Here is a 23,319-nt window from a genome sequence, read left to right as displayed (position 1 = left end):
TATAGACGAGTTAGCTCGAAGATACTAGATACTGTTCAACTAACAAGAGCATTCATCCATCAACAGCCAATCGTCCAGAGGAACACCGCACTAACAGCCACTAAATTGGGTAGTCAAACTCTAATCGGCGAATTTGGTGTGGGGGAATCGGCGATTTTCCACGCGGCTACAAATTTACCCCGGTCTCCAGGAAGGATTTACAAACCTAACCGTACAACCTGGGGATATCTGGGGTTGCAAAACTCAGCAATATAAAAGGGGCCTTCGCTTGCCAGCATAATGGCTCCTATTATCACAACAATTTTGAATTAACCCTTCAACCTCTCCTGTTGTCCGCTTGGCCGAATTACATTGGGACACTAGGACTCGATGGCTCAAATGTCAGCGGTCGCCTCTATCCGCGCTGAATGGCGTGCTATTAGCATCTGCCTATTCATTACAATTGCAGCCTTCCAATTCGGATTTGACTCTTCTTATTACTCCGGTATGTGGCGGACGGAAAGCCTGTTGCCTGTCGGTGCGATTTACTAAATTTCGTCGTCTAGGTATTCTGGCTATGGAGCCTTTCATCAAGGCATATGGCCACTATGACACCACAGTGGGAGGCTATGTCCTCAGCTCGAGCATACAATCCCTGACGACTAGTATCATCAATGTCGGCGAGTTTGCGGGTGCTATTTCATCCTTTTTGGTAGACAACAAATTTGGTCGTCGTGGAGGACTGTACGTGTCGAGTGCCTTTGTGGCTATCGGTACCATTTTCCAGGTCGCTGCTGATAATCTGGGGTTATTGATTACCGGACGATTGCTCCTAGGTGAATGAGTCTGCTCTTGCTTGATAAGAAACTTGCTAATACATTCCCAATCCTACAGGCTACGCGGTGGGACTAATTTCTTGCCTGGTACCTTTATACGTCGCAGATTGTGCCCCAGCCCTATTCCGCGGCGCTCTTGTGTCTCTGTATCAGTTCAACGTCGGCCTCGGACTGTTGCTCGGAGTGATTGTGGATAACTCTACCAAAGACCGCAATGACAGCGGGGCGTACCGCATTCCAATGGCAGTGCAGCTTATTTTCCCGGTCATTTTGGTTCCAGGCCTACTCACCTTTGCGCCAGAGTCCCCTCGCTGGCTATTGTCGCGAGGGAAGATTGAAAAAGCAAGGGAATCTCTTCTACGGCTGCGGGGTGATCGTCCGGATATCATTGAAAGTGAGATGACGTACCTGAGCGGGCTTGTTGAAGATGAGCGGCGTGTCGAGGGTTCTTGGGGAGACTTGCTGAAGTGGAATGTTGACGGCCGCAAAGCTTATCTTGGAATCGCGCTTCAAGGTAACTAGAGTTTCATTACCCCTTTTTGACATTGGATACGACCACATGTTGCTAACGTACCGGATTGAAGCATGGCAACAGGGCTCTGGCATCAATTTTATCACAAGCTACGGCATCATTTTCTTCAGCGCTATTGGAATAACAAACTCATTCCTAATCCAGATGGGTCTCTACCTAGCCCCAATGCCAGCTGTATGGCTCAACCAGTACTGCGTTGAGCGCTTTGGCCGTCGTTTAATGCTGCTCTTGTCATGCAGTATGGTTGCTGCCGTGTTGCTGATCGTCGGCGGAGCTGGAACCGCTCCCTCTAAGAGTTTAGCACTGGATCGAACCATTGTGGGCATGGTCTACATATTCATGATAGTATTTAACCTTGCCTTAGGACCTGCTGTCTGGGTTGTGACTTCGGAGATCTCCACTGGGTCAAACCGTGGTAAACTAATGGCGACATCGACCGCGACCAATTGGTTTTGCAGCTGGATGGTCACTTTCACCTTCCCATATTTGTTCAATGCGGATGCTGCCGGCCTCAGTGCCCGAGTTGGGTTTATTTATGGTTCCCTGATGATTGCAGCAGCCGTCTGGGTGTTTTTCTTCCTCCCGGAAACATCGGGCCGGACGCTCGAAGAGATCCAGATTCTGTTTCAAAACGGTGTGCCAGCTCGCCAGTTCAAGGGTAAGTCTCAATAACAAGTTTTTGCTCTCCATATCAAATAGATGAGAAAAGAAAGCTAATTAAGGGATTGTGTAGCTTATCAAATCGAGTCACCCACGCCAACTACTTTGGAAGAGAAGGAAATGGCCTATGTTACCGAAGCTTAAGAACGAAGAGCAAATTTCTTTACGGTTTGAGTGTTTTCCATGTTAAATATATTTCGCTTAGCCCTTCCAAAACCGCCAATTTAGGTGCCGCAGAATCCGATACCGAGTTTACGGATTCTTTCCAATAGCCTTTTAATCTCCACCCGTGTTTGTACTCCTTAGTTCTCCACTTAATAGGACCTATCGCCAGTAAGCCCGTTTCTTACTTTGAGTCGTTATTCTAAGGTTACCTTTCTATTAATCATAAAGTACGAGCAAGCTCCTTCCTCTTATTTCCTCGCGCTACATCTTATATCTAGAGCTAATATGTAATAAGAATATCTCTATCATCTACCTTATAGAACTAAACGGTATTAATGTGATCCAGAGCATACTTTCAATATAGTAGGATAAGGTATCGGCTAGGAAAGCTAGGATTCAACGAAACGAGATGCTCAATTTGATGATGTCCTACTATTTGAGTATGTAGCCGGCGGAATGTTGAATATTCCCTGCCTTGCTGTCTAGCACGTTATGGCGCCGGGTTCCAAGCATACCCTGGATACCATACAAAACACGCAGTAAGTCGAGTATCCCTGTAAAGATCTAAAGCACATAGGGAGTATTTGGGTCTCGCCTGTATTATGCGGCCTTCCATCTCGGCATTAACTATCAGGCTTCATCGAGGCGCAGTGACTACCAAAATGAAACCTCAGGTTATTGATGTAAATAAATTTTGGATGGGACAGTGGGGCTAATGTATGTAAAGAGAGTCTAACGTAGTGAACCACGGTGCTCTACGGCAAGCCTGCGGATGCAGGCAAGATGAGATGGATCAGCGAACCAGCCCACAAACCACACCACACCACACCATGATGGACGGGAATTTTCTCAAAGAGAAAACAGACACTGCTTCAGCGAAAGAGGTGAAAAATTTGATTCTCTCTCTATCGGAGATGCGAAGCTACGTATATCCTATAAAGACTGTGTACTAGGAAAGATATTCTCCAATCAGAGGTCGCCCTTCGTCAGCCATTTCCCTACTGTAATAACTATAACTGTTACCCTCTAAGCTGGGCATTTGACCCTAGTGCACCTTCTTAGCTAGTTCAGAGCGTAACTAATAAGATCATCTTGGCATCTCCTGACTCTGTCACAATCACCCTATAATTGGCCGTGGCCATATTTGACCATATTATATAATACTAAAGCAATAGTTAGTGGCTATAACGACTCAAATAGCTCATCGTCGGAGATAAAAAAAGCAACATGTTGGGTATAGGCGCGTTTGCTAATGGGCTTACTTTCCTCAGTCTTAAAGATAGTAATGGAGGCCGGACCTCCCAAATGATTTAAATTGTGAGAAACATTAGCCGTAAATCACCTGAGCTGTTCGCTATCTATCCAAAATTTTGTATTTGCATTATATTCTTGCTAAAGCATATTCCCGACAGCGCAAGAGCTATCTATTCCGGCTACATTTGAGTATATCTGCACGATGAACCAAGGTGGGACACGTGGAACACATGGACTACGTGAGAAACGCGGAAGATGTGAAGAACACGATATCACAAGCAGCATGGCCAGGCTTACGGTGCGCGACGGAACTTTTCACCCGAAAGACCAAAGACCCTTAGGGAAAGTTAGCTCTGCCCCTGTCAGTGAGGATAATGGATATCTGTCTGCACCTTTCAATTCAACAGAAGGAGATATTATGCACAGGGGAAGATCCGAATTTCTTCTGACTCATAGTAAGGCACTAGATGGGTCTCCACCGCCAAAAGCCAGAATGCACCCTGTCGGAACTCTTGGCTCTCGTGATGCCTCACGATCTCAGTCTCCATTAACTGTAAGAGGCAGAACTCCTGTGAAAGACGGAACTCCAAGCATCGAAATTTCTGCCTCGCGATCTCGGTCTCATTCAGCTGTAAGAGGCAGAACTCCTGTGAAAGACGGAACTCCAAGCATCAAAATTTCCGCCTCACGATCTCAGTCTCGTTCAGCGCGAGGAGAAGAAGGATATATCAAGCCTCCTCCCACCTTCAGAGTGATAGGTCCATGAAAGTGAAAGTTCCAGAGCCAGATGATCGCGAGAGCGGTTCAGAAAGAGAATTTCAATTGTGTCAGTATCAACTGAAACAAGAATAGCAAAGACTAGAGGAAATGAAATATCAAAATACAACAGCGGCAAGATTTGGTGGAAGCGGAAGCAGAAGCAACTAAAAAGTCTTCGTAAACTAAGCTTGGGGGATGTAAAGATATTCATTCTTGTACGTAGTGGTTACGGTAAATGAAATACTCGCTGAGCAAATATAAATGCATTTAACTAATAAAAAGACGGATGGGGACGAGGAAAATGTAGATACTAAGGAAATAACGGGTCAGGATACGAGACGCTTCTTGATTCGAAGGCTTTTGCTTAATAGAGTTGAATACGTTGCGCAAGAAAAGAACGCCGGGGAAGGGGGAGTAAAAGAAAAGGAATATGTCAAGGAAGTGATATAGAAGCTCAACTGCTGCCTCATTAGCCTTCTTTATCATCCACTTCAATTCTTTCCTAATATAGCAGCCATAGAGAACCTTAGCAAACAAGAGCGGAGCCGTGATCTCTAGCGCGCGTTGGATCGCGAATGCGATTGGCTGAGAAATCCCGCTCTACGCGCAGCAGGTATAATCGTATAATTATGACTCTATTATTAGCAGAGACTATCTCTCATACGCTATATTATAATAAGATAATAGTGGGTTATAACGCCTCAAATATCTTATCTTCGGAGATAAATAAAGCAATATCTGAGGTGTAGGTGAACTCGCTAATAGGCTCACTTTCCTCAGCGCTAAATATAGTAAGGGATAGCGGACCCCTTAATGATTTAAATTGTGAGAAGTATCAGTCCTTAATAACTTGAGCGTTTCGCTATCTGTTCTCAATTTTGCATTCGTGTTGCATTTTTACTAAAACATAAATCCGACAGCGTAAGAGCAACCTGGCCGCGCTGCGTTTGAGTGCATCTGTATTATGAACCGAGGACGTGGAAGAAGAAATGGAAGAGATGGAAGAGACATGACAAGGATGATAGGCAGGCTATCTGTGCACGACAGGAATCAAGACCTGTTAGACGAAATACCCTTGGGGGAAGATGGTTACACCTACTTCAATCCAAATGACATCCACGCTTCAACATCGGGGGCTAGAAATGGCAAAATGCCAGCAGGTCAGGCTCTTCACCCTCGTGGTGACTCTCGATCTCCGTCTCCTCCACCGGTTGGACAAGGTAGACCGGTGATCCAAAGGATAGTTCGTCGCCGTCGTGGTGACTCTCGATCTCCGTCTCCTCCACCGGTTGGACAAGGTAGACCGGTGATCCAAAGGATAGTTCGTCGCCGTCGTGGTGACTCTCGATCTCCGTCTCCTCCACCGGTTAGACAAGGTAGACCGAGAATTCAAGCGACAGCTCCTCATTCTCGTGGTAACTATCTATCTCCGTCTCCTCCACCGGTTGGACAAGATAGACCGAGGATCCAAGCGACAGCTCTTCATTCTCGTGGTGACTCTCTATCTCCGTTCCCTCCACCGTCTAGAAAAGTTAGACCAGGGATCACAGTAATAAAGCCAGAGGCAGATGATTGCTCGAGCGATTCAGAAAAAGAAAGCCTGTTGCGTAGGTATCAAAGACATCAGGGTGAATTAAGACGAAGAATTTTTTGACGCAAGAACGGAGAAACACAGCAAGGATTAGCAGAAGCAGAAGTGGCTGAAAAAAACGGGTGGAGACGGAGGAGAATGTAGATGCTAAGGTAATAAGGGAACGGGATACCACAGGTTTCTTGATGCGAAAGCACTTGCTCAACAGAGTTGAATGCATTACGCCAGGAAACAACGCTGGGTGAGGAGAGGGAGGATAAGGAAAACGTATATTGCGAGAAAGCGATATGGAGGCTCAAAAGCCACCTCAACAGCCTCAGGGGACGCCTGTTTTCTGTAAGAAATTGGCCAAGGCAAAATATTGAGACCAGCTGGTGGAGTGAACGGGTCTGGAAGGTTGTCGATTGAGAGATCTGCAATGAATTTCTGGTTCCAATTTTTCTGTGAGAATTTATTTCGGTAGTTGCAAAGGGACCATACTCCAAGACTGCATCGAATCCATAGGTTTGGGTTACTGAAGACCGTTTCTAAAAGACTCCTCTCATGCCCCCTCCTCGCCGTCCCTTTTGCCTGTAAATACGAAGTATCTAGCTTGAGAGAGAGCTCCAATACGCCCCCATACCATACCGTTCCATCATAGAATCTTCTCAATAATAGAATGCGGTATCCGCTAGGGAAGCTGGGATCCAATGGAACGAGATGCTCAATATGATGTTGTCTTAGATGACTGAACTATCTAAGTGTGTATAGGCGGGGGAATGTTGAATATCCCCTGTCTCGCTGTCTAGCGCGTTACGGCGCTGTATTCCGAGTCCACCCGGATTTCCATACAAAGCATGCATTAAATCTAGTATCCATGTCCAAGGACTTGATGGGGTTTAGTCGGGAGCGGCTTTCCCGTACGCATAGGCACCCGATTACTTAGAATTTTTTATGACATTCCTTGTTTTCGGGCAAATCGGCAATGGTGCCAATAAAATGACTCGTCCCTAATCGCATTGTCGCTTGGTTGGACCTTTCCGAGAGCTAAATTACCTCGGCGAAGCTTCTTCCGGACAAGCTTCATGGGGCAGCGGAAGCCCAGCTGGAGACCCCGGCGGACTCCGGAGTTTATCCAAGCGAGGAAACGAGAGCCCCCCCCCCACCAATCCCCTGACGATCGCCATTACTTCATTTCACGTTCTCCCGGTAATTATTAAGGACGGCCAGAACCCCCAAGATCTAGAAATTGTTACACCCTTCATAAGCTGGCTAAGTGTTGATGATGAGTTGGGAAAAGAGACTTTGTTGACATTGGCCAATATCCATCGCGTCACGGTCAATGTGGTTCTGGCAGGCTGTAAACACCACCAAATCCCGCATCATCGCGCACCCCGCAACATGATTGCGACGCTTTCACCCTCGATAATGGCCTCCACCCACGATGTAACTCTAGAATGCGGAGTCCCGCCGGTCGATAGCAGAGACCAAGCTCGTCGTATTATGATATTATGTATGAGGAATGCATCCCCGCAATCGAGATAACAGCGCAGTCCCAAACAGATAAGTAGGCCAGCTGATCCCTGCTCTCTGTCGCTTCATTCAGGTACAATCTCTGGAGGCCCATGAGGTTTGGTAGACCGTCAACGATGCACTCCACCGTCTATACTGGGTTGCTATGCGGCCTCGCCGCCCCTGCATTGGCTGTGGTCTTGGAGAGCCTAGCTGGCGGCGTGCCGAGCAGCTGGTCCGCTGTTGGCACCCCGTCCGCAGACGCTACCATGACTCTGTCGATTGCGCTGAGTCGTCAGAACCTAGATCAACTCGAGACCACGCTGTCTAAAGTTTCCACCCCCGGCCAATCGACCTATGGTCAATGGCTGGAAAAGGACGACGTAGACACCCAGTTTCCCGTTGTGGATGATGCATCGGTCATCAGCTGGCTGCAGGACGCTGGTATCTCGACAGTCTCCCGCAATGGGGCTTTGCTGGACTTCACTGGGAGCGTGGAGCAGATCAACAAACTCCTAAACACAAGCTTCGCCTATTACCAGAAGGGCGATTCGGTCAAGCTGCGCACCACCGAATACTCGATCCCCAACGACCTGACCGACTATATCGATCTGATTTCGCCGACCGTCTACTTTGGCAAGACGCGCAGCGCAGTCCCAGTCCCGCTCAAGCCATCAAAGATCCAGGCTCGTGATGCGTCATCAGCCGATGTTTCAGCCGCCTGTCAGACTTCTATTACCCCGTCGTGTCTGAAGGAAATGTACAACATCGGAGACTATACTCCAGAACCTTCAGCTGGTAGCCGTGTCGGGTTTGGCAGCTTCTTGAACCAATCAGCCTCATATTCAGATCTGGCAAAATACGAAACCTTGTTCGACATCCCATCTCAGAACTTCACCGTCGAGCTGCTTAACGGCGGTGTGAATAACCAAGCCGCTGACGAAGCTGACCTTGGTGAAGCTAATCTGGATGTGCAACTGATTGTTGCCGTGTCCCACCCGCTACCCGTACATGAGTTTATAACCGGTGGCGTTGCGTAAGAGGACCGATTTCGCACCGCTGGTCATTTTCGCTGACTTGTTCCCTAGCCCTTTCATCCCCGATGCGGATGAGCCTACTGCATCTGACGATGAGAACGAACCCTACTTGATCTACTACGAGTACTTGCTCTCCAAGGCCAATTCTGAGCTACCCCAGGTGATCTCAAACTCCTACGGTGATGATGAACAAGTAAGACATGCCGATCATTGAACACTCGGATCTGTTTATTAAGACCTTTTGTGCAGACTGTCCCAGAAAAATATGCCAAGCGTGTTTGCAATCTGATCGGCCTCAACACACTGCGTGGGCTGACTATCATTCACTCTTCTGGTGATGAGGGTAAGTGGATATCTATGTATACTACCAGATATGAAATATGGTTTTAACCATCATTAGGTGTTGGCTCAGCCTGTCAGGCAACCGATGGCGTCACCCCCCAATTCAACCCCATCTTCCCTGCGACCTGCCCGTACGTGACTGCTGTGGGAGGCACCTCCGATGTCACCCCTGAGGTTGCCTGGAATGCTTCATCTGGTGGTTTCTCCAACATATTCTCCCGCGCCTGGTACCAGGAATCCGCTGTTGAGACATACTTGACCAAGGTCAGCTCTGAGACCAAGGAGTACTATGGGCAATATACCGATTTCGAGGGACGTGGCTTCCCGGACGTCTCTGCTCACAGTCTGTACCCGGAGTGAGTTTGATATCCCGATTTACTTGAGCACAAGAGGATCAGTAAAAGACTAATAATTTGCAGCTTTGAGGTTATTTACGTTGGTAAGAAGGCTGCCTCTGGTGGTACCTCTGCTGCTGCCCCTACATTTGCTGGCATCATTGGCTTGTTGAATGATGCTCGTCTACGTGCCGGAAAGTCAACCTTGGGCTTTTTGAACCCCTTCTTGTATTCAAAAGGATACAAAGCGCTGAACGATATTACCGGTGGATCTTCTTATGGGTGCGGCGGCATTGATCCTCAGAGTGACGAGGCTGTTGAGGGTAGTCTGGTCATCCCTGGTGCGCACTGGAATGCTACTGAAGGATGGGATCCAGTTACTGGCCTGGGTACACCCAACTTCCAGAAGCTGAAGGAACTGGTTCTGTCACTATAAGGGGGACACCAAGGATATTTCCAACATTGGAGAGTATCCCGCCCCTTTTTCCGATACACCACTAGAGGAGACTGAAAAGAAAAGATCTATATATAATTTACAGTGTCTAAATATAATTGACTTTGCATCAAGAAGTTCCTATTGACTTAGGCATTCATGTGGGTGTTTATCACCAGAGCACGAATTGTGGAATACTCCAAAATTTGCTTCTTTGCTTTCTTTGCTGGTGTTATTATTAGCCGACTGACCACAATATTAGATCTAAGCTTCTTTGATAATCATATCTTTTCTAATCGGAGTCGGCACTTTCAGGTTTGGAGCAATTATGAGAGCCGATTAATCAGGGAGATAAGAATAGAACTGCTGCCCAGGTCCGATAGTCTGTCCCACCAAACTGCTTCAGCTTTCTGCCGATGATGAACATGTGGCATGTACTCAGCAATTACCTGGTAGTCCCATTTTCCGTTGGTGTACAGTGGCAGTCCGGTCTTAAATGCAAGCTAGTGGGGCCTGTTGATTTTAAATCGCTGGACATTCCCGTCAATTGAGACTGTCCAGTGATTGGCCGGGTGTCTTCTATTTCTTATTTTGACATGATAAGTAAGCTCCACAAAAGGCCCGATTGGAAACACCCTCAAATGAGTTCATTCAGGTGAGGGTGCCTGTGGTATTGTTGCCATATATGTCTCTTGCATCCAGTTTCCTGCCCGTAGCCGAAGATGTACCTTTGATGCTTCTCTTTCTTCCCAGAGTCCAAACGAAGCCGTTTGTGATTTATCTTCCTCTCCCTCTCCATATTTCCATCCTACTATCATCTTGAAAAAGACCGGCCCATCATGGAACCCTCTCCCGACCAGAGTCACACCCTTCCCCGATCACCCCGTTTCACCCAGCGGATCAGAAATGACCCGCCTCCCCCCTCAGTAGGTAACAGCAGTTGCCCTTGAATTTCTTTCACAGGCTGATCAGATCTCTAAAAAAAATAGGCAAGTCCTGAAATCGATGAACAAGAACCATTCATGCAATCACTAGTACATCCAGTTCTCCCCGATCATCCGGTAGACCCCGTCATCAACAATCAAAACCGATACCTCCCTCCGTACAGTGACACTACCAGCATTTCAACAGGGTCCTACTATCGAGGCACACATGGAGCGCAAGAGTTTGAGTTGTCGGAGGGGATAAATCCGGATGCAATATCAACCGTATCAAAGCGATGGGCTTTACGACAGAAACCAGCCTTGAGTACACTACGTCGATACCCGACCCGCCGAATCAAGTTGGTCAAAGGGACAGTTTTGAGTGTCGACTATCCGGTCCCAAGCGCGATTCAAAACGCCATCGAACCAAAGTATCGGGATTTGGAAGGAGGGCAAAACGAGGAATTTACGCATATGCGATGTGAGTAGTGCACGTTATTTCTGTGACGGAGCGCTAGTTCCGGAAGATAACCTTAATAACCGTAAATAGACACTGCAGCCACCTGCGATCCGGATGAATTCACCCTTGATCATGGTTACAATCTTCGGCCATCCATGTATAATCGGCACACTGAGATGCTAATCGCCATCACCTACTACAACGAGGATAAAGTCCTCACGGCACGAACTCTACATGGAGTGATGCAAAATGTCCGCGATATTGTCAACCTCAAAAAGACCGAGTTCTGGAACAAGGGTGGACCGGCATGGCAAAAGATTGTCGTATGTCTCGTATTCGATGGCATCAAACCGTGCGACAAGAACACCCTTGACCTCCTTGCCACGGTTGGAATCTACCAAGACGGAGTGATGAAACATGATCTCGATGGAAGAGAGACAGTGGCGCACATCGTATGTTCAATAATACCCAATCCTACTGGAGAATCTTCACCTAACTGCCTTTCTGGCTAGTTCGAATATACGACTCAACTCTCGGTTACGCCTTCTCAGAAACTCATCCGCCCCCGCGAAAATGACCCTACGAATCTACCCCCAGTACAGATGATTTTTTGTCTCAAACAAAAGAACAGCAAGAAAATCAACTCCCATCGTTGGCTTTTTAATGCCTTTGGGAGGATTTTAATGCCCGAAGTATGCATTTTGATTGACGCTGGAACAAAACCTGGTTATAAATCCCTGTTGACCCTATGGGAGGCATTTTACAATGATAAAGACCTTGGTGGCGCATGCGGTGAAATCCATGCGCTTCTTGGCCGTGGATGGAAAAAGGTCTTGAATCCGATCGTCGCAGCACAAAACTTCGAATATAAGATTTCCAATATCTTAGACAAGCCGCTTGAAAGCAGTTTCGGCTACGTGAGTGTATTGCCAGGAGCATTCTCTGCGTATCGATTTCATGCAATTTCTGGACGCCCTCTCGAGCAGTACTTTCATGGTGACCATACGCTTTCCCAGAGACTGGGAAAGAAGGGGATTGAGGGAATGAACATTTTCAAGAAAAACATGTTCCTAGCAGAAGACCGCATTCTATGCTTCGAGCTAGTAGCCAAGGCAGGCAGCCGATGGAAGCTGACCTATGTGAAAGCGTCGAAGGGAGAGACAGACGTACCAGAGAGCCCTCCTGAGTTTCTTTCTCAGAGACGGCGTTGGTTGAATGGGTCTTTCGCGGCTGGACTCTATGCAATGATGCACTTCAATCGAATATACCGAAGCGGTCACAGTATTTTCCGGATGTTCTTCCTCCACATCCAGTTCGTCTATAATGTTTGCCAGCTCATCATGACATGGTTCGCGCTTGGTACGTCCGTTGCAATCTTTGGTCGATGAATCATTTCTAACATCCGGCAGCCTCATACTGGCTAACAACATCCGTCATCATGGATATCGTTGGCATACCAAGTGCGGTGAACCATTACAAGTCATGGCCGTTTGGACCGGAGATATCACCTATCTTCAACACGTTCCTTAAATTCGGTTATTTGGCGTTCCTAATGCTTCAATTCATCCTCGCACTTGGCAATCGTCCTAAGGGGTAAGACGGCCATGGTCAAGACAAATATACGATTCAGAGTATTCGCTGACATCCCGCACTCAGATCCAAAATCCCTTATACACTCTCTTTGATCTACTTTTCAATCGTGCAGTTTTATATTTTGGTGCTTTCCTTCTACCTCGTTGCACAGGCCCTCACCCCGGAGAACCTCAGCTTCAACTTCCATAAAGGCATCGGAAACTTTTTGGCCCAGTTCGTCTCTTCCACAGGGGGTGTTGTCCTCGTGGCGCTGATCTCCACGTATGGGATCTATTTCATTGCCAGCTTTCTGTATTGGGATCCCTGGCATATGTTTACCTCGTCCTGGGCCTATTTTCTCGGAATGCCCTCATCTATCAACATCTTGATGGTCTACGCATTTTGCAATTGGCACGACGTTTCCTGGGGCACGAAAGGATCCGATAAGGCAGATGCACTGCCATCGGCACAGACCAAAACAGACGCTCAAGCATCGTTCGTTGAAGAGCTGGACAAGCCCCAGGCAGATATTGACGTTCAATTCGAGCAGACTGTCCGACGGGCCCTTGCCCCGATGCGCCAATCGGAAGCCAGCGATGAAGCCAGTCTGGAAGATTCATACAAAGCCTTCCGAACAAACTTAGTCCTGCTATGGACTTTTAGCAATGGCTTATTGGCGCTATGCATCAACAATGACGGCATCAAACAGCTTTGTCTAACCGTAAGTTCCTACGCCCCATATGGAGCCCAAAGCACAGAGGCTAATAGTTGAAAGACAACTTCCACGCTGCGTACAGCCTGGTACTTCCGGGTCATCCTTTGGGCAACCTCGGGCCTATCAATCTTTCGATTTCTGGGGGCGTTGTGGTTTCTAGCGAAAGTTGGAGTTCTGTGTTGCTTTAGGCGGCGATAGGAGCCATACACGTTTAAGCAGAATGCTAATACCGATCTACATTTCGATTTCTTGAATGACTCTCGGTATGTTGTCGTCCCAGGTGGCGGAATGCTTTTCGTAAGCAGAGGTAGCGGAAGACGGTATCTATCTATATCTTCAATAGAGAATTGTTACCATCAAGAATGAGTCACTCCTGGTTGGCCTCGGGCGGGTAGTAATAGCCGACAACAAATAGCGGGGCTCCTGCGAAAGTATATAACGGGTAGTCTTCGCAAAATCCAACATCACTTGCAAAAGCCATTCAAGATTCATTTCAAATTGTGCAGAAGGTACTACTAAGAGTATTACGGGTGGTATGCTCGCTTGCAATTGACTGGTCGAAATAGAGAAGGACTCTGATCTCCGTTACATTCACCACGTGTGACTTTTTTTTTTTTTTTTTTTTTTCAAAAAATAAAGATGGCCTCGGATATGTCCTCCGGCAAAAAGAATTTCTACAGTACCTCGTCCCCGTGGGAGGCCCGCTTTGGCTACTATCGTGCCGTTCGCCATGGCCGCCATATCTTCGTGTCCGGCTCGACTGCTGCGGACCCGACCTCTCCACCTGAAGCACCTCGCGTCCGATTCCCAGGAGATGCTCGCCAACAGACTCGAGTGACGCTCGAGGAAATCATTCAAGCCATTCAGGCCGTTGGTGGCCGCGGAGCAGAAAGCGTGGTACGGTGCCGGATGTTCGTTAGCAGGAAGGACGATTGCGGAGTCGTCGGCGAAGCGTTCCGGGAGATCCTAGGCAAGCACAACGGAGGCCAGGTTGGGGCTGCCGCGACGATGATCGTCGTCGCCAATAGTTTCGTGGACGATGATATGCTGGTGGAAATCGAAGTAGATGCCATTGCCGAAGAGGACTAGCAGGTACACCGGCACAACTAGAACGAATCTAACAGACGGATATCCAGTGGACGAAATCACATACTTGCGTGGAGAGAATATCCTTCATTCATCTAACAGGATCCCCAGTCACTTTACTGATCAAATTGGTCACCTATATGCTACGTATTATATAGCGTATGTCTAGATAATCCTCATAAAAGATTTATATTCGTGCCTGCTACCCTGAGAAGTTGATAACAGAGTAATAATACCAGAGTTAACTCACACAAGATTTGGCATTAGACTTGATCTGCTATCCTTGTTCCAGCTCAATGGGCCTTGAAAGATCTTTTCAAATGATGATCAAAAACTGTGAGCGTCCTTGACCCTCTTTATAGCTATTGATTGATGGCTGCTAAGTGCCGTATTGAGTCAAATCATGACATAGGCTATCTATCACAGCTCCAAACGAGTCGAACTAGATGTAGGACTCCATCAAGGTCCTTCTACTTGACATTCAGGAGAATACACGCGGAAGTCGATAAAGTCATAGGAGTGATCGGCTTCGGTATTCGTCGGATTCGATGTCGAAATGTCGTTGGGGATGAGGATTCAGGGTTGTGTTTGGTGTTTCGCGTTTGGCGGTGTTCGTGCGGCGTTCATCCGGGGGACGATCACCGCCCGCGTTCCGTCCAAGCTTGACAACTCAACCTCATCCCGACCCCGTCCGTCAATGCCCAGACCATAGTACAATGCGGCTCCAAGCGGCAATTTTCCTGGCCGCGTGCGTGTCGCCCGCGGCGGCCATCTTTTCCGATGAAGTCGATCACATAGACTTCCACCACGCCCTCCTCGGCGCTCCCTCCCCCGATTCGACCTTCTTCCTCAAGCCATCCTCCTCCTCGAACGCCTCCCTACTCTACACCATCTCCGAAAAGTCAATTTTGGGCGCTGTGAATCCCCGTGACGGTGCGCTTGTTTGGCGACAGAATATCTCGCGCCCGGGTGGCTCGGCTCCTAGTGCAGGTATTCTGCGTGGTCTCGATGGGAACAATGCTGTCGTTGGGGGAGCGGGCGACTCCATCTCATCATGGAGTGCCCAAGATGGGAAATTGATCTGGGAGACTCCAGCCTTAGGTGGCGTCGTGGCAGATCTCGAACTATTGGAGCTCGAGGATGCCAGTGCAACACCCGGCATGAGGGATACACTTGCGCTCACCGGCGCTGAGGGTGCTGGGGTTGTAAGACGGCTTGACGGCGAGTCTGGCAAGGCCAAATGGGAGCACAAGGATTTCAGGTAGGCGGTTTTTGTGATTATCTGGTAGCCTCGCTAACTCTTGGGATAAGCGGCGATGTACCGTTTCAGGTGTCATCCTCTCCCACCGAGGTCTTCTACGTCTCGCTCCAGTCGGCTATGTTGAAGGGTTACAAGATCAAGGTTACTGCGTTGGACTCCCTCACAGGCCGTCAGGTCAGCCAGCAGGTCTTGAACTCCGAGAGTGATATTGCTTCCCCCAGGCGGTCTTATACGTGGGTGCCAATACTGCGTCGCCCCTAATCGTCTGGGCAGACAAGGCACTTAAGTCGCTCAAGATAAACGTGATTGGAACTAAGCATATCAACACTATTGCTATCGAGAACCCTTCCGGTCGAGACGTCCAGCGTATCACCGTTCATGCCCCGCATAAGCTCAACTCGCTCCCGCACTTCCTAGTTCATTATGAGACGGACGCCGGAGCGTGGGCTGATGTCTACCATGTGGATATGAAGTCCTCTGCGATTACGAAGGCCTACTCTCTGCCTTATCTCCAGGGAAAGTCCGTGGTTGCGACCAATAACATTGATGCAAATGTGTATTTCACCCGAATTACCGAATCGGAGGCCGTCGTGGTTTCTTCCGCGTCGCATGGAATTCTGGGACGCTGGATCGTGGACAGACCATCGGTAGACCGAGCATCGCATGCTGTTTCGGAGGTTGTCACCAAAGGCAGCTCTGTTGCTGTCCGATCTGCTATACTGCGTGAGTCTGGTGACTGGCAGCTGATCCGAAATGGCCAACTTGAATGGACCCGTCCCGAGGGCCTTGTCCATGCTGTCGCGGCTGCTTGGGTTGAAGAGCAAGACCAAGAAGACCTGGCACATGAACTGGAAGTCGAAGGCCATGAGAACCTGGTTGCAGCCTACATCCATCGTGTGAAGCGTCACCTCCGAGACCTAGAGCACTTCCCAGACTGGCTGAAGGAGTTGCCCCAGAGAATCATCAGCAGTGTCTTGTCCGATGAAGTGACCAACCTGGATAGCTTTGGTGTTGCCAAATCAGTTATTCTAGCCACCAAGCACGGCCGTCTCTATTCTCTGGACACTGGTCGTCACGGGTCTGTTTCGTGGAGTGTCCAGGTTGAGGAGACCGCTGAATGGGATGTAAAGGCCATTCTCTCCATTCCTGGAGCCGCAGTTATCCATCCGAGCGATGGCAGCTCGGTAACGGTTAACGTTTCCACTGGGGAGATTATCGCGCGGTCTGCCCCCAAGGCTACCAAGCTTCAAACTATTGCTACCTTCGAGCAGCCGGTAGGATCTTCGGTGGTGAGATTGGGTGTCTTGGATATCCAACAAGACGGCTCCCCGGCCACTTCATTTGACGATATCACAGGCTTCCTCGTGACAACTAGCAACGATGGCCGTGTTCTTGGCTGGATTGAGAAGGATCATAAGTCGCCCGTGTGGGAATTTGTTCCTCCCTCTGGCCAGACGGTTATCAAGGCCACGGCCCGTCCTTCACACGACCCTGTTGCATCCATCGGCAAAGTACTTGGAAACCGATCGGTTCTCTACAAGTATCTCAACCCGAATCTTGTGCTTGTGACTGCCGTCAACGAGAAAGACAACACGGCTGGCTTTTACCTTCTTGATGGCGTCTCGGGTAAGGTTCTGCACTCCGTCACCCAGGCTGGAGTTGATACCACGCAGCCCATTGCCTCTGTCATGTCCGAAAATTGGTTCGCGTATTCTTTCTTCGGCGATGCTGTCGACGAGTCATCCGCCAAGGGCTACCAACTCGTCATTTCCGAACTCTACGAGTCTCATCTCCCTAATGACCGCGGTCCTCTCGACTCCGCCGGAAACTTCTCCAGCCTGCACAGGGGCAGTGGAGATGTGCTTCCTCTTCCTCATGTTATTTCCCAATCCTTCATCATCGCCGAGCCCATCTCGCACATGTCCGTTACCCAAACGCGCCAGGGCATCACCACCCGCCAGCTCCTCTGTGTCCTTCCATCCTCCAACTCCATCGTCGGCATCCCTCGTCCCGTGCTTGACCCCCGCCGTCCTGTTGACCGGGATCCTTCTTCTGCTGAGGCCGAAGAAGGTCTGTTCCGCTACGCCCCGTTCCTTGATTTCGATGGCAAGTGGTATATTTCGCACTCGCGTGATGTCGCAGGTATCGCCACTGTCATGTCCCATTCGACCTTACTTGAAAGTACAAGTCTTGTGTTCGCGTTTGGTAGTGACGTGTACGGAACCCGTGCTACACCTAGCCAGGCCTTTGATATTCTTGGCAAGGCCTTTTCGAAGCTCCAACTTGTGTTGACCGTAGTCGCTTTGACCGGTGGTGTCACATTTTTGGCGCCAATAGTAAGTTTTTGGTGCCCTTCCGTCCAGTTTTCCTTACTAACAACACTGGTCACAGGTCCGTAAAAAGCAAGTTGATACTCTGTGGAAGGCGACTTAGCACTAGATAGAGCTTACGAATACATACTTCATCTTGTTTAATTCTAGCTGTTTCATATTGTGGCAGTATATATTTCGCGTTGGTAAAAGGTATTCTCGAAACAAAAAGGAGGATAGATTTATTTCGCTTTATTGAACGACTGTCCACGATGCTCTTAAAATTACTACTCGGTGGTGAACGTGGCACTACTTGCATTCATATTCGTCCCTTCCTGCACTGCAGGCTCTCTATTTCATCATCGGTTCTTCAGACGCACCCATGAAACCTTAGTATCCTCTCACCTTTACATTTTTCATTTATATCCTTACATTCCTCGATACCCACCCACGCTTAGCTAACGTCAATTTTTCCCCCTTAAACTCATGGTCCCTTTCAATTCCGGCTCTGACCATGTCATCTTCTACACTCTGACAACAATTTTAAATTCTTTGTGACTCCTTTTCCTCACGACTCTTCTGGGTGTTGAGCTCACTGTCTACTTTCTGCAGGTGCCAGGCGCAGCTCTTTTTTCCCAGATCACGATCTATCACCACAACCATTGAACTGCTTACAGTCTATCAAATCTCACTCGTTTTAGAGAGTATCCATTACCCTTCGGGAGAGGCTCTCAGCTCCAAAACTTTACAATTTGTCCCAAAATATTCTCGAAATCTTACCATCCGACCTTTTTCTAGCCTCACAAATATCCAGTATTGTCCCCCAAGAGACCAAAATCTTACAGAGTATGGCCCCAGAAGACTTGGAAGGCATTATGGACGACCGTTCGTCAGAAAGTGCTCCGGCTGCAAATTCGGAAGATGAGGGCAACATCCATGTCAAATCTCCTGATCTATTACCCACGGAAAATCCTCAGCCATGCGGTGGGCTAGAAGTCCTTACCAATAGCATGAGACAACTCGCGGACATCATTTCATCTTCGGATTTGTCTAGGAACTTGGAAACCAAGCTCCACAGGCACTATAAAGAAACTCGAAAGTTGAGTGAATATCAATGTCCAGAAAGGCGCATAATCGGATTCATCGGCGACTCTGGCGTTGGTTCGTACTTCCATATAACCTCCCACTATGATCTGATGTCATAAATGCAAGTGCTAACCCTTCCGCAGGCAAAAGCTCTCTGATTAACTCACTCTTGCGTGAGAAGGATCTTGCCCGCACAGTAAGCTGCTCGGATATATGTACATTTTTCGATAATAATCACTCTCTAATTGGTTATACTAGAGTCGAGCAGGACAAGCTTGTACTTGCGTGATAACCGAATACAGGCCTCTCGACCAAGAGCACACACAGCCATATTCGATTGAAGTCTCTTACATGAATAAAGACGAGATGAAGGAGCTGCTTTTTGATCTCGTACAAACGTTCCGAGCCTCCCATGTGACCGAAGCGCATGAAGATAACGAGAGTAACATTTCAGAAACAGAGTCTGAATTTCACACCAAATCTGAACAAGCATTTCAAACACTTGAATCTTTATTCAGAAACCAAAGTGATTTCACTGAAGAACTCCTCATCGGCGATCCCATTCATCAAACTGTCGAGAACGTAACTGAAAAGTTGATGCACTGGGCTGATGCCGGTTTAACGAACCGGCCAGGGCGGTCCACCGCCCATCGACATTTCAAAGTCCACAAAAATCTTGATGATTGCCAAGAAACGCTGGATTTATTTACAACTGATCAATTTCAAGACAAACCTGCAATTTGGCCATTCGTAAAGTTGATAAAGTATCGTGGAATTCCCCATTTCCTTCCCAGTCCCCTCATCCATCCGCTGATATCTGCCCAGGGTATACTTGCAATCGCCAATTTTGTCTACAGGCTTGATATTGGCAGATATGCCAGGTATGTATGCCACGCTAAGCAACAACTCAGATAATAATGAACAAAATAAAGGACTCCGTGACCTGAACTATGCTAGAATACGTGCCAGCGAGAAGTACATGATTGAAAGCTGCGACGAAGTCTTCGTTGTGGCAGATATCAGTCGGTATCTCTCAGACAAGTCAGTTGAACAAGTCATTTCAGCATGCAGACCTGATCAGCAAAAAACCCTCGTGTGTACCAGATCAGAGGTAATGACTGACGCTTATCAAACTGTGGCTCATGTTTTAACTAAGAATGCAAGGATGTCTCTCCAGGGGAGTCTTCCCGGGGCACCACACCAGATGCCCTTCACGTAAAAGAAATGAACTTGAGAATCATAAAACTGAACACGAAAATTCAGAAGCTGAATTCTGAAAGAAAGCGGCTGCGGTGTGATGCAGCCGATCAAGATGCAGTGGAAGAGCTCGCACTCCAGTACGTCAGCAATCGCAGCTATTATACAAAACACTGCCTGATTATTCATTAGCGATGAAAAAACCGCAATTGAATTTGAGTATGAAAATTGACCTTTAAAATCCTCTCTCACTATTCCGACTGACCTTTCCACTAGAAGAACCAAATATCTGATAACCCAAAGAAACTCCAAGGTGAAGGCAGAACTAAGCAAAAGGCCCAAGCGAAAAGACCTGCTGGTCTTCTGCGTTAGCAACACACTATATAACTCTCATTCTGAAAGAGAGGACGATAATTCGGAGGTCTACCTTGAGCTCAGTGGAATTCCTCAATTGCAAAGTCACTGTCATTCAATTCTGGCAAAGTTCCGACACGGCTCAGTGTCTGCCTTTCTTCAAAGAGAAGTTCCAGCCAACTTAGCGTCTCTTGAACTATGGGCACATGCGGGGTTTGATCAAGTGAATATTCAAAAAGCGGTCGACCTCCGCAGAGTATTAGAAGAAGCACAAAATAAGCTTCGCCAGGTAAGTAGGCTTTTTACTTCTTTTAAATTCCCGACCCCCTCCAACAACAAGTCACATGAGGAAGGAAAAAACTAATTTTTAATAGGATTTACTTGTAGCAGACGTGCTAGATGGAATTCATGCTGGACTGAATCATTTGTTCCAAGAGCACATTTTGAGCCCAATTCGTGAGTCATTATTTACTCTGATGGAAGGCTCTGGTGGCTGAGATTATACTAGGGGTATACAAACCGGAATGGAGTGATGCGTGCAATGAGCTTCTCAAGGAATGGGAACATGTGCGTCTCGCTTGTCATTGCCCCTCCATTTCACATTCTGACATTCATGTAACTGAACACTGTTCCAGTGGCCACATGGAACGTACAGGGCATTCTGCAGTCATTATGGCACCCACCAACCTCGCAGGCAAGAGCCTCGTTGCTGGAATGAGGAATTGATTGAAGATGTTATTGAAGTACTAATTCCACAATGGGATATAATGAAAAAAGAGTTGAAGGAATATATCACATCAACTCCTCAAGATCTCGCCCGAAAGCTTGACAACATTTCAAAAAGACTTCGAGGTACATGATCTTTCTCATACAAGCCAGCGTCGTACTATCTGATGATTACTGATCTTTCCATTCTAAAACAGAAGATCAGAAAGTCCCCTTGGAATCATTCGAAACCCTACTAAGAGGCATGCAATCCCGACGAGATACGATCATATACAAAGTTGAAGAAGCACTAGAAAAAATTCAAACAGACACTATGTGAGACACTCAATCATTTTTAGTTCTTTTCTTTCCTCACCATGAGATATAAACGCTAGGATAATTGAACACAACATGCTTAAGTCCAAGCATACGACCTCATTTATTGCAGAATTCATGCATCCAGTCTATGACTTGTGTAATCAAGATTCAGGTAAGTAGATTAGTGGGCTGAGCACAATTCTTTTCTTTATTCTGTTTTCGTACTTTAAATTTTCATATAATTAACCACATAACTTGGACTAGGAGCTGGGTCTCACAAAAGACGCAAAGCTGCTATTCGTGAACACTTGGAAAACTCGGCACTTTGCGAGGCCTATATCGAGCGGGCTAATGGATCATTCAATAAGACTGTCATTTCACACTTAAATAAGTTGCAGCCTATCCTCACAGAGCAAGTCGACTCCATTGTGATTGATCTACAAACCATTGTAGCTGCGGAGGGTCAGATCCCCGAGGCAGCAAAGGATACTGAGTTCGCTCATCGGGTCTATAATGCTATGCTTTCATCCCGAGCGAAATTACAAGAGACTCAAATGCAAGATGATGAGGGAGGTGGAGATTCAACACTCTAGAGTGGGTACCTCACATCGTCATTTATCCATCTTTACCTGCAGAATGAATGAAAAGTGGAAATAATGGAAGATGGGCACACATTTTCTTTATTAGCGGCGAACTTTGCAAATAACACAACAGAAATTTGATATACGATATCTCTGGAAAATTGATTCATCTACGCTAGTTCCGTTTGGTCATCAAATTCTTTTGTCAACCATTCTGATCTCCTGATTGATAAGAGACGATATACACTGACCTAAGTCCGACAAATGAAATAGGCCGCTCGCAGCAAGATAAGAGCAGGAAGAATATTGTGTTCCCATAACAGAGCAACTTGCTCTTCAATCTTCTTTAGAAGCCTCTTAAAAGCACGTTGGGCCTTTATCACTTGTTCCCTAGACGACAATTGACTAACTTCCCCAATCTCAGAGGATGAAACTGTACCTGAATTTTCTTCCAGGGCAATTATACCAATCAAACCGGTGTTGAGTCTATCCATAGATGCCAATATCTGCATCGGAACAGGTATGAATTGTTGATCAGTAAATCAATTCCTGCTGTCTAATAATGACGTGGGCTGGAACTAAGGGGCAAGTAGTCCAGGTGTCGTGGTACAATGTTCTGCATGCGTATTCGCACGGACTCTTTCTTTACTTGTAAATTGCGGCGAAATAAATCGACTTCCATGACCAATACCCTTTTTCATTTGTTGTTAAAATGCCGGATAGAGATAGGTCGGGCAATATGTATATGAGCTGTTGTGATGAAGTTCCGGTATGCTTGCATTGTTATCTTATTTTCGAGCACGTTGGGTCCACAGTACAGTGTTCTTTCTTTTTTTCCTTTTGTTCAAATTGGGTAAGATGCCCATTTCTTGAATAAAGTAAAGAGGAGAATCGATATAGCGTGCCATGTTTCACAAGAGCAGTATTCACGTACATCATAAGCAATATACTGGGCAACGCCGATCTATCGACGCTGTACGACATTCATATCTTGTGGTGCAGATTCAGCGATTTGTCAATTCTCAAGATTAAGGAATATCGTGTAAAGATGACTATTTAACGATACAAGAATGCCCGGGGGTGACGTACATCGACGACATCCGGTCGATTCGCGGCCCCGCCCTTCGCCGGAAACCATTTATACCATCATGCCGGCTCCATCATCAAGGGTAAAATCATTCAATCATTTAGATTTTATATATCTAACGTGGTATCAAAGCGTATGTATAAAATAAATCAGACAATAGCAAATGCATCCTGCCAACGGAGACACAGCCGATCAAGCCACACCACGCCATCCACAATTTGTGTCGCCAAGCCATTTACATAAGGATCTTG

The 23,319-nt window shown here is 47.3% G+C and overlaps 6 protein-coding genes across 6 annotated transcripts; all 6 read left to right on the top strand.

The window, feature by feature from the left end:
• Positions 1-378: 378 nt before the first annotated feature.
• Positions 379-2,151, top strand: N7462_003597 (sugar porter family MFS transporter; the record flags this gene model as incomplete). The annotated part of the gene is made up of 5 exons (XM_057075323.1): positions 379-484; positions 546-815; positions 874-1,329; positions 1,400-2,005; positions 2,081-2,151. 5 exons carry the CDS (start codon positions 379-381, stop codon positions 2,149-2,151), a joined length of 1,509 nt encoding a protein of 502 aa, XP_056934828.1.
• Positions 2,152-7,404: 5,253 nt separating this feature from the next.
• On the top strand, positions 7,405-9,417 carry N7462_003596 (S53 family peptidase; the record flags this gene model as incomplete). The annotated part of the gene is made up of 5 exons (XM_057075322.1): positions 7,405-8,303; positions 8,356-8,497; positions 8,554-8,647; positions 8,705-9,002; positions 9,066-9,417. The coding sequence occupies 5 exons, from the start codon at positions 7,405-7,407 to the stop codon at positions 9,415-9,417; spliced, it is 1,785 nt and encodes a 594-aa protein (XP_056934827.1).
• An 836-nt stretch (positions 9,418-10,253) lies between these two features.
• On the top strand, positions 10,254-13,141 carry N7462_003595 (Chitin synthase C; the record flags this gene model as incomplete). Its single annotated transcript, XM_057075321.1, has 6 exons — positions 10,254-10,340; positions 10,404-10,818; positions 10,888-11,249; positions 11,310-12,156; positions 12,207-12,390; positions 12,454-13,141. The coding sequence occupies 6 exons, from the start codon at positions 10,254-10,256 to the stop codon at positions 13,139-13,141; spliced, it is 2,583 nt and encodes an 860-aa protein (XP_056934826.1).
• Positions 13,142-13,723: 582 nt separating this feature from the next.
• Positions 13,724-14,173, top strand: N7462_003594 (YjgH family protein; the record flags this gene model as incomplete). The annotated part of the gene is made up of 1 exon (XM_057075320.1): positions 13,724-14,173. The coding sequence occupies one exon, from the start codon at positions 13,724-13,726 to the stop codon at positions 14,171-14,173; it is 450 nt and encodes a 149-aa protein (XP_056934825.1).
• Positions 14,174-14,886: 713 nt separating this feature from the next.
• Positions 14,887-17,864, top strand: N7462_003593 (uncharacterized protein; the record flags this gene model as incomplete). The annotated part of the gene is made up of 4 exons (XM_057075319.1): positions 14,887-15,431; positions 15,482-15,605; positions 15,653-17,767; positions 17,823-17,864. The coding sequence occupies 4 exons, from the start codon at positions 14,887-14,889 to the stop codon at positions 17,862-17,864; spliced, it is 2,826 nt and encodes a 941-aa protein (XP_056934824.1).
• Positions 17,865-18,588: 724 nt separating this feature from the next.
• On the top strand, positions 18,589-21,993 carry N7462_003592 (uncharacterized protein; the record flags this gene model as incomplete). Its single annotated transcript, XM_057075318.1, has 11 exons — positions 18,589-18,901; positions 18,970-19,022; positions 19,085-19,707; positions 19,796-19,919; positions 19,991-20,163; positions 20,216-20,242; positions 20,300-20,666; positions 20,752-20,833; positions 20,886-20,944; positions 21,013-21,229; positions 21,665-21,993. 11 exons carry the CDS (start codon positions 18,589-18,591, stop codon positions 21,991-21,993), a joined length of 2,367 nt encoding a protein of 788 aa, XP_056934823.1.
• Positions 21,994-23,319: the final 1,326 nt, after the last annotated feature.

The sequence above is a fragment of the Penicillium macrosclerotiorum genome (genome assembly GCF_028827735.1).
Source record: "Penicillium macrosclerotiorum strain IBT 26536 chromosome Unknown utg000003l_segment0_segment0, whole genome shotgun sequence".
Lineage (NCBI taxonomy): Eukaryota > Fungi > Ascomycota > Eurotiomycetes > Eurotiales > Aspergillaceae > Penicillium > Penicillium macrosclerotiorum.
Note: the sequence above shows the minus strand (reverse complement) of the source record. Positions and strands in the feature narration are given on the sequence as shown.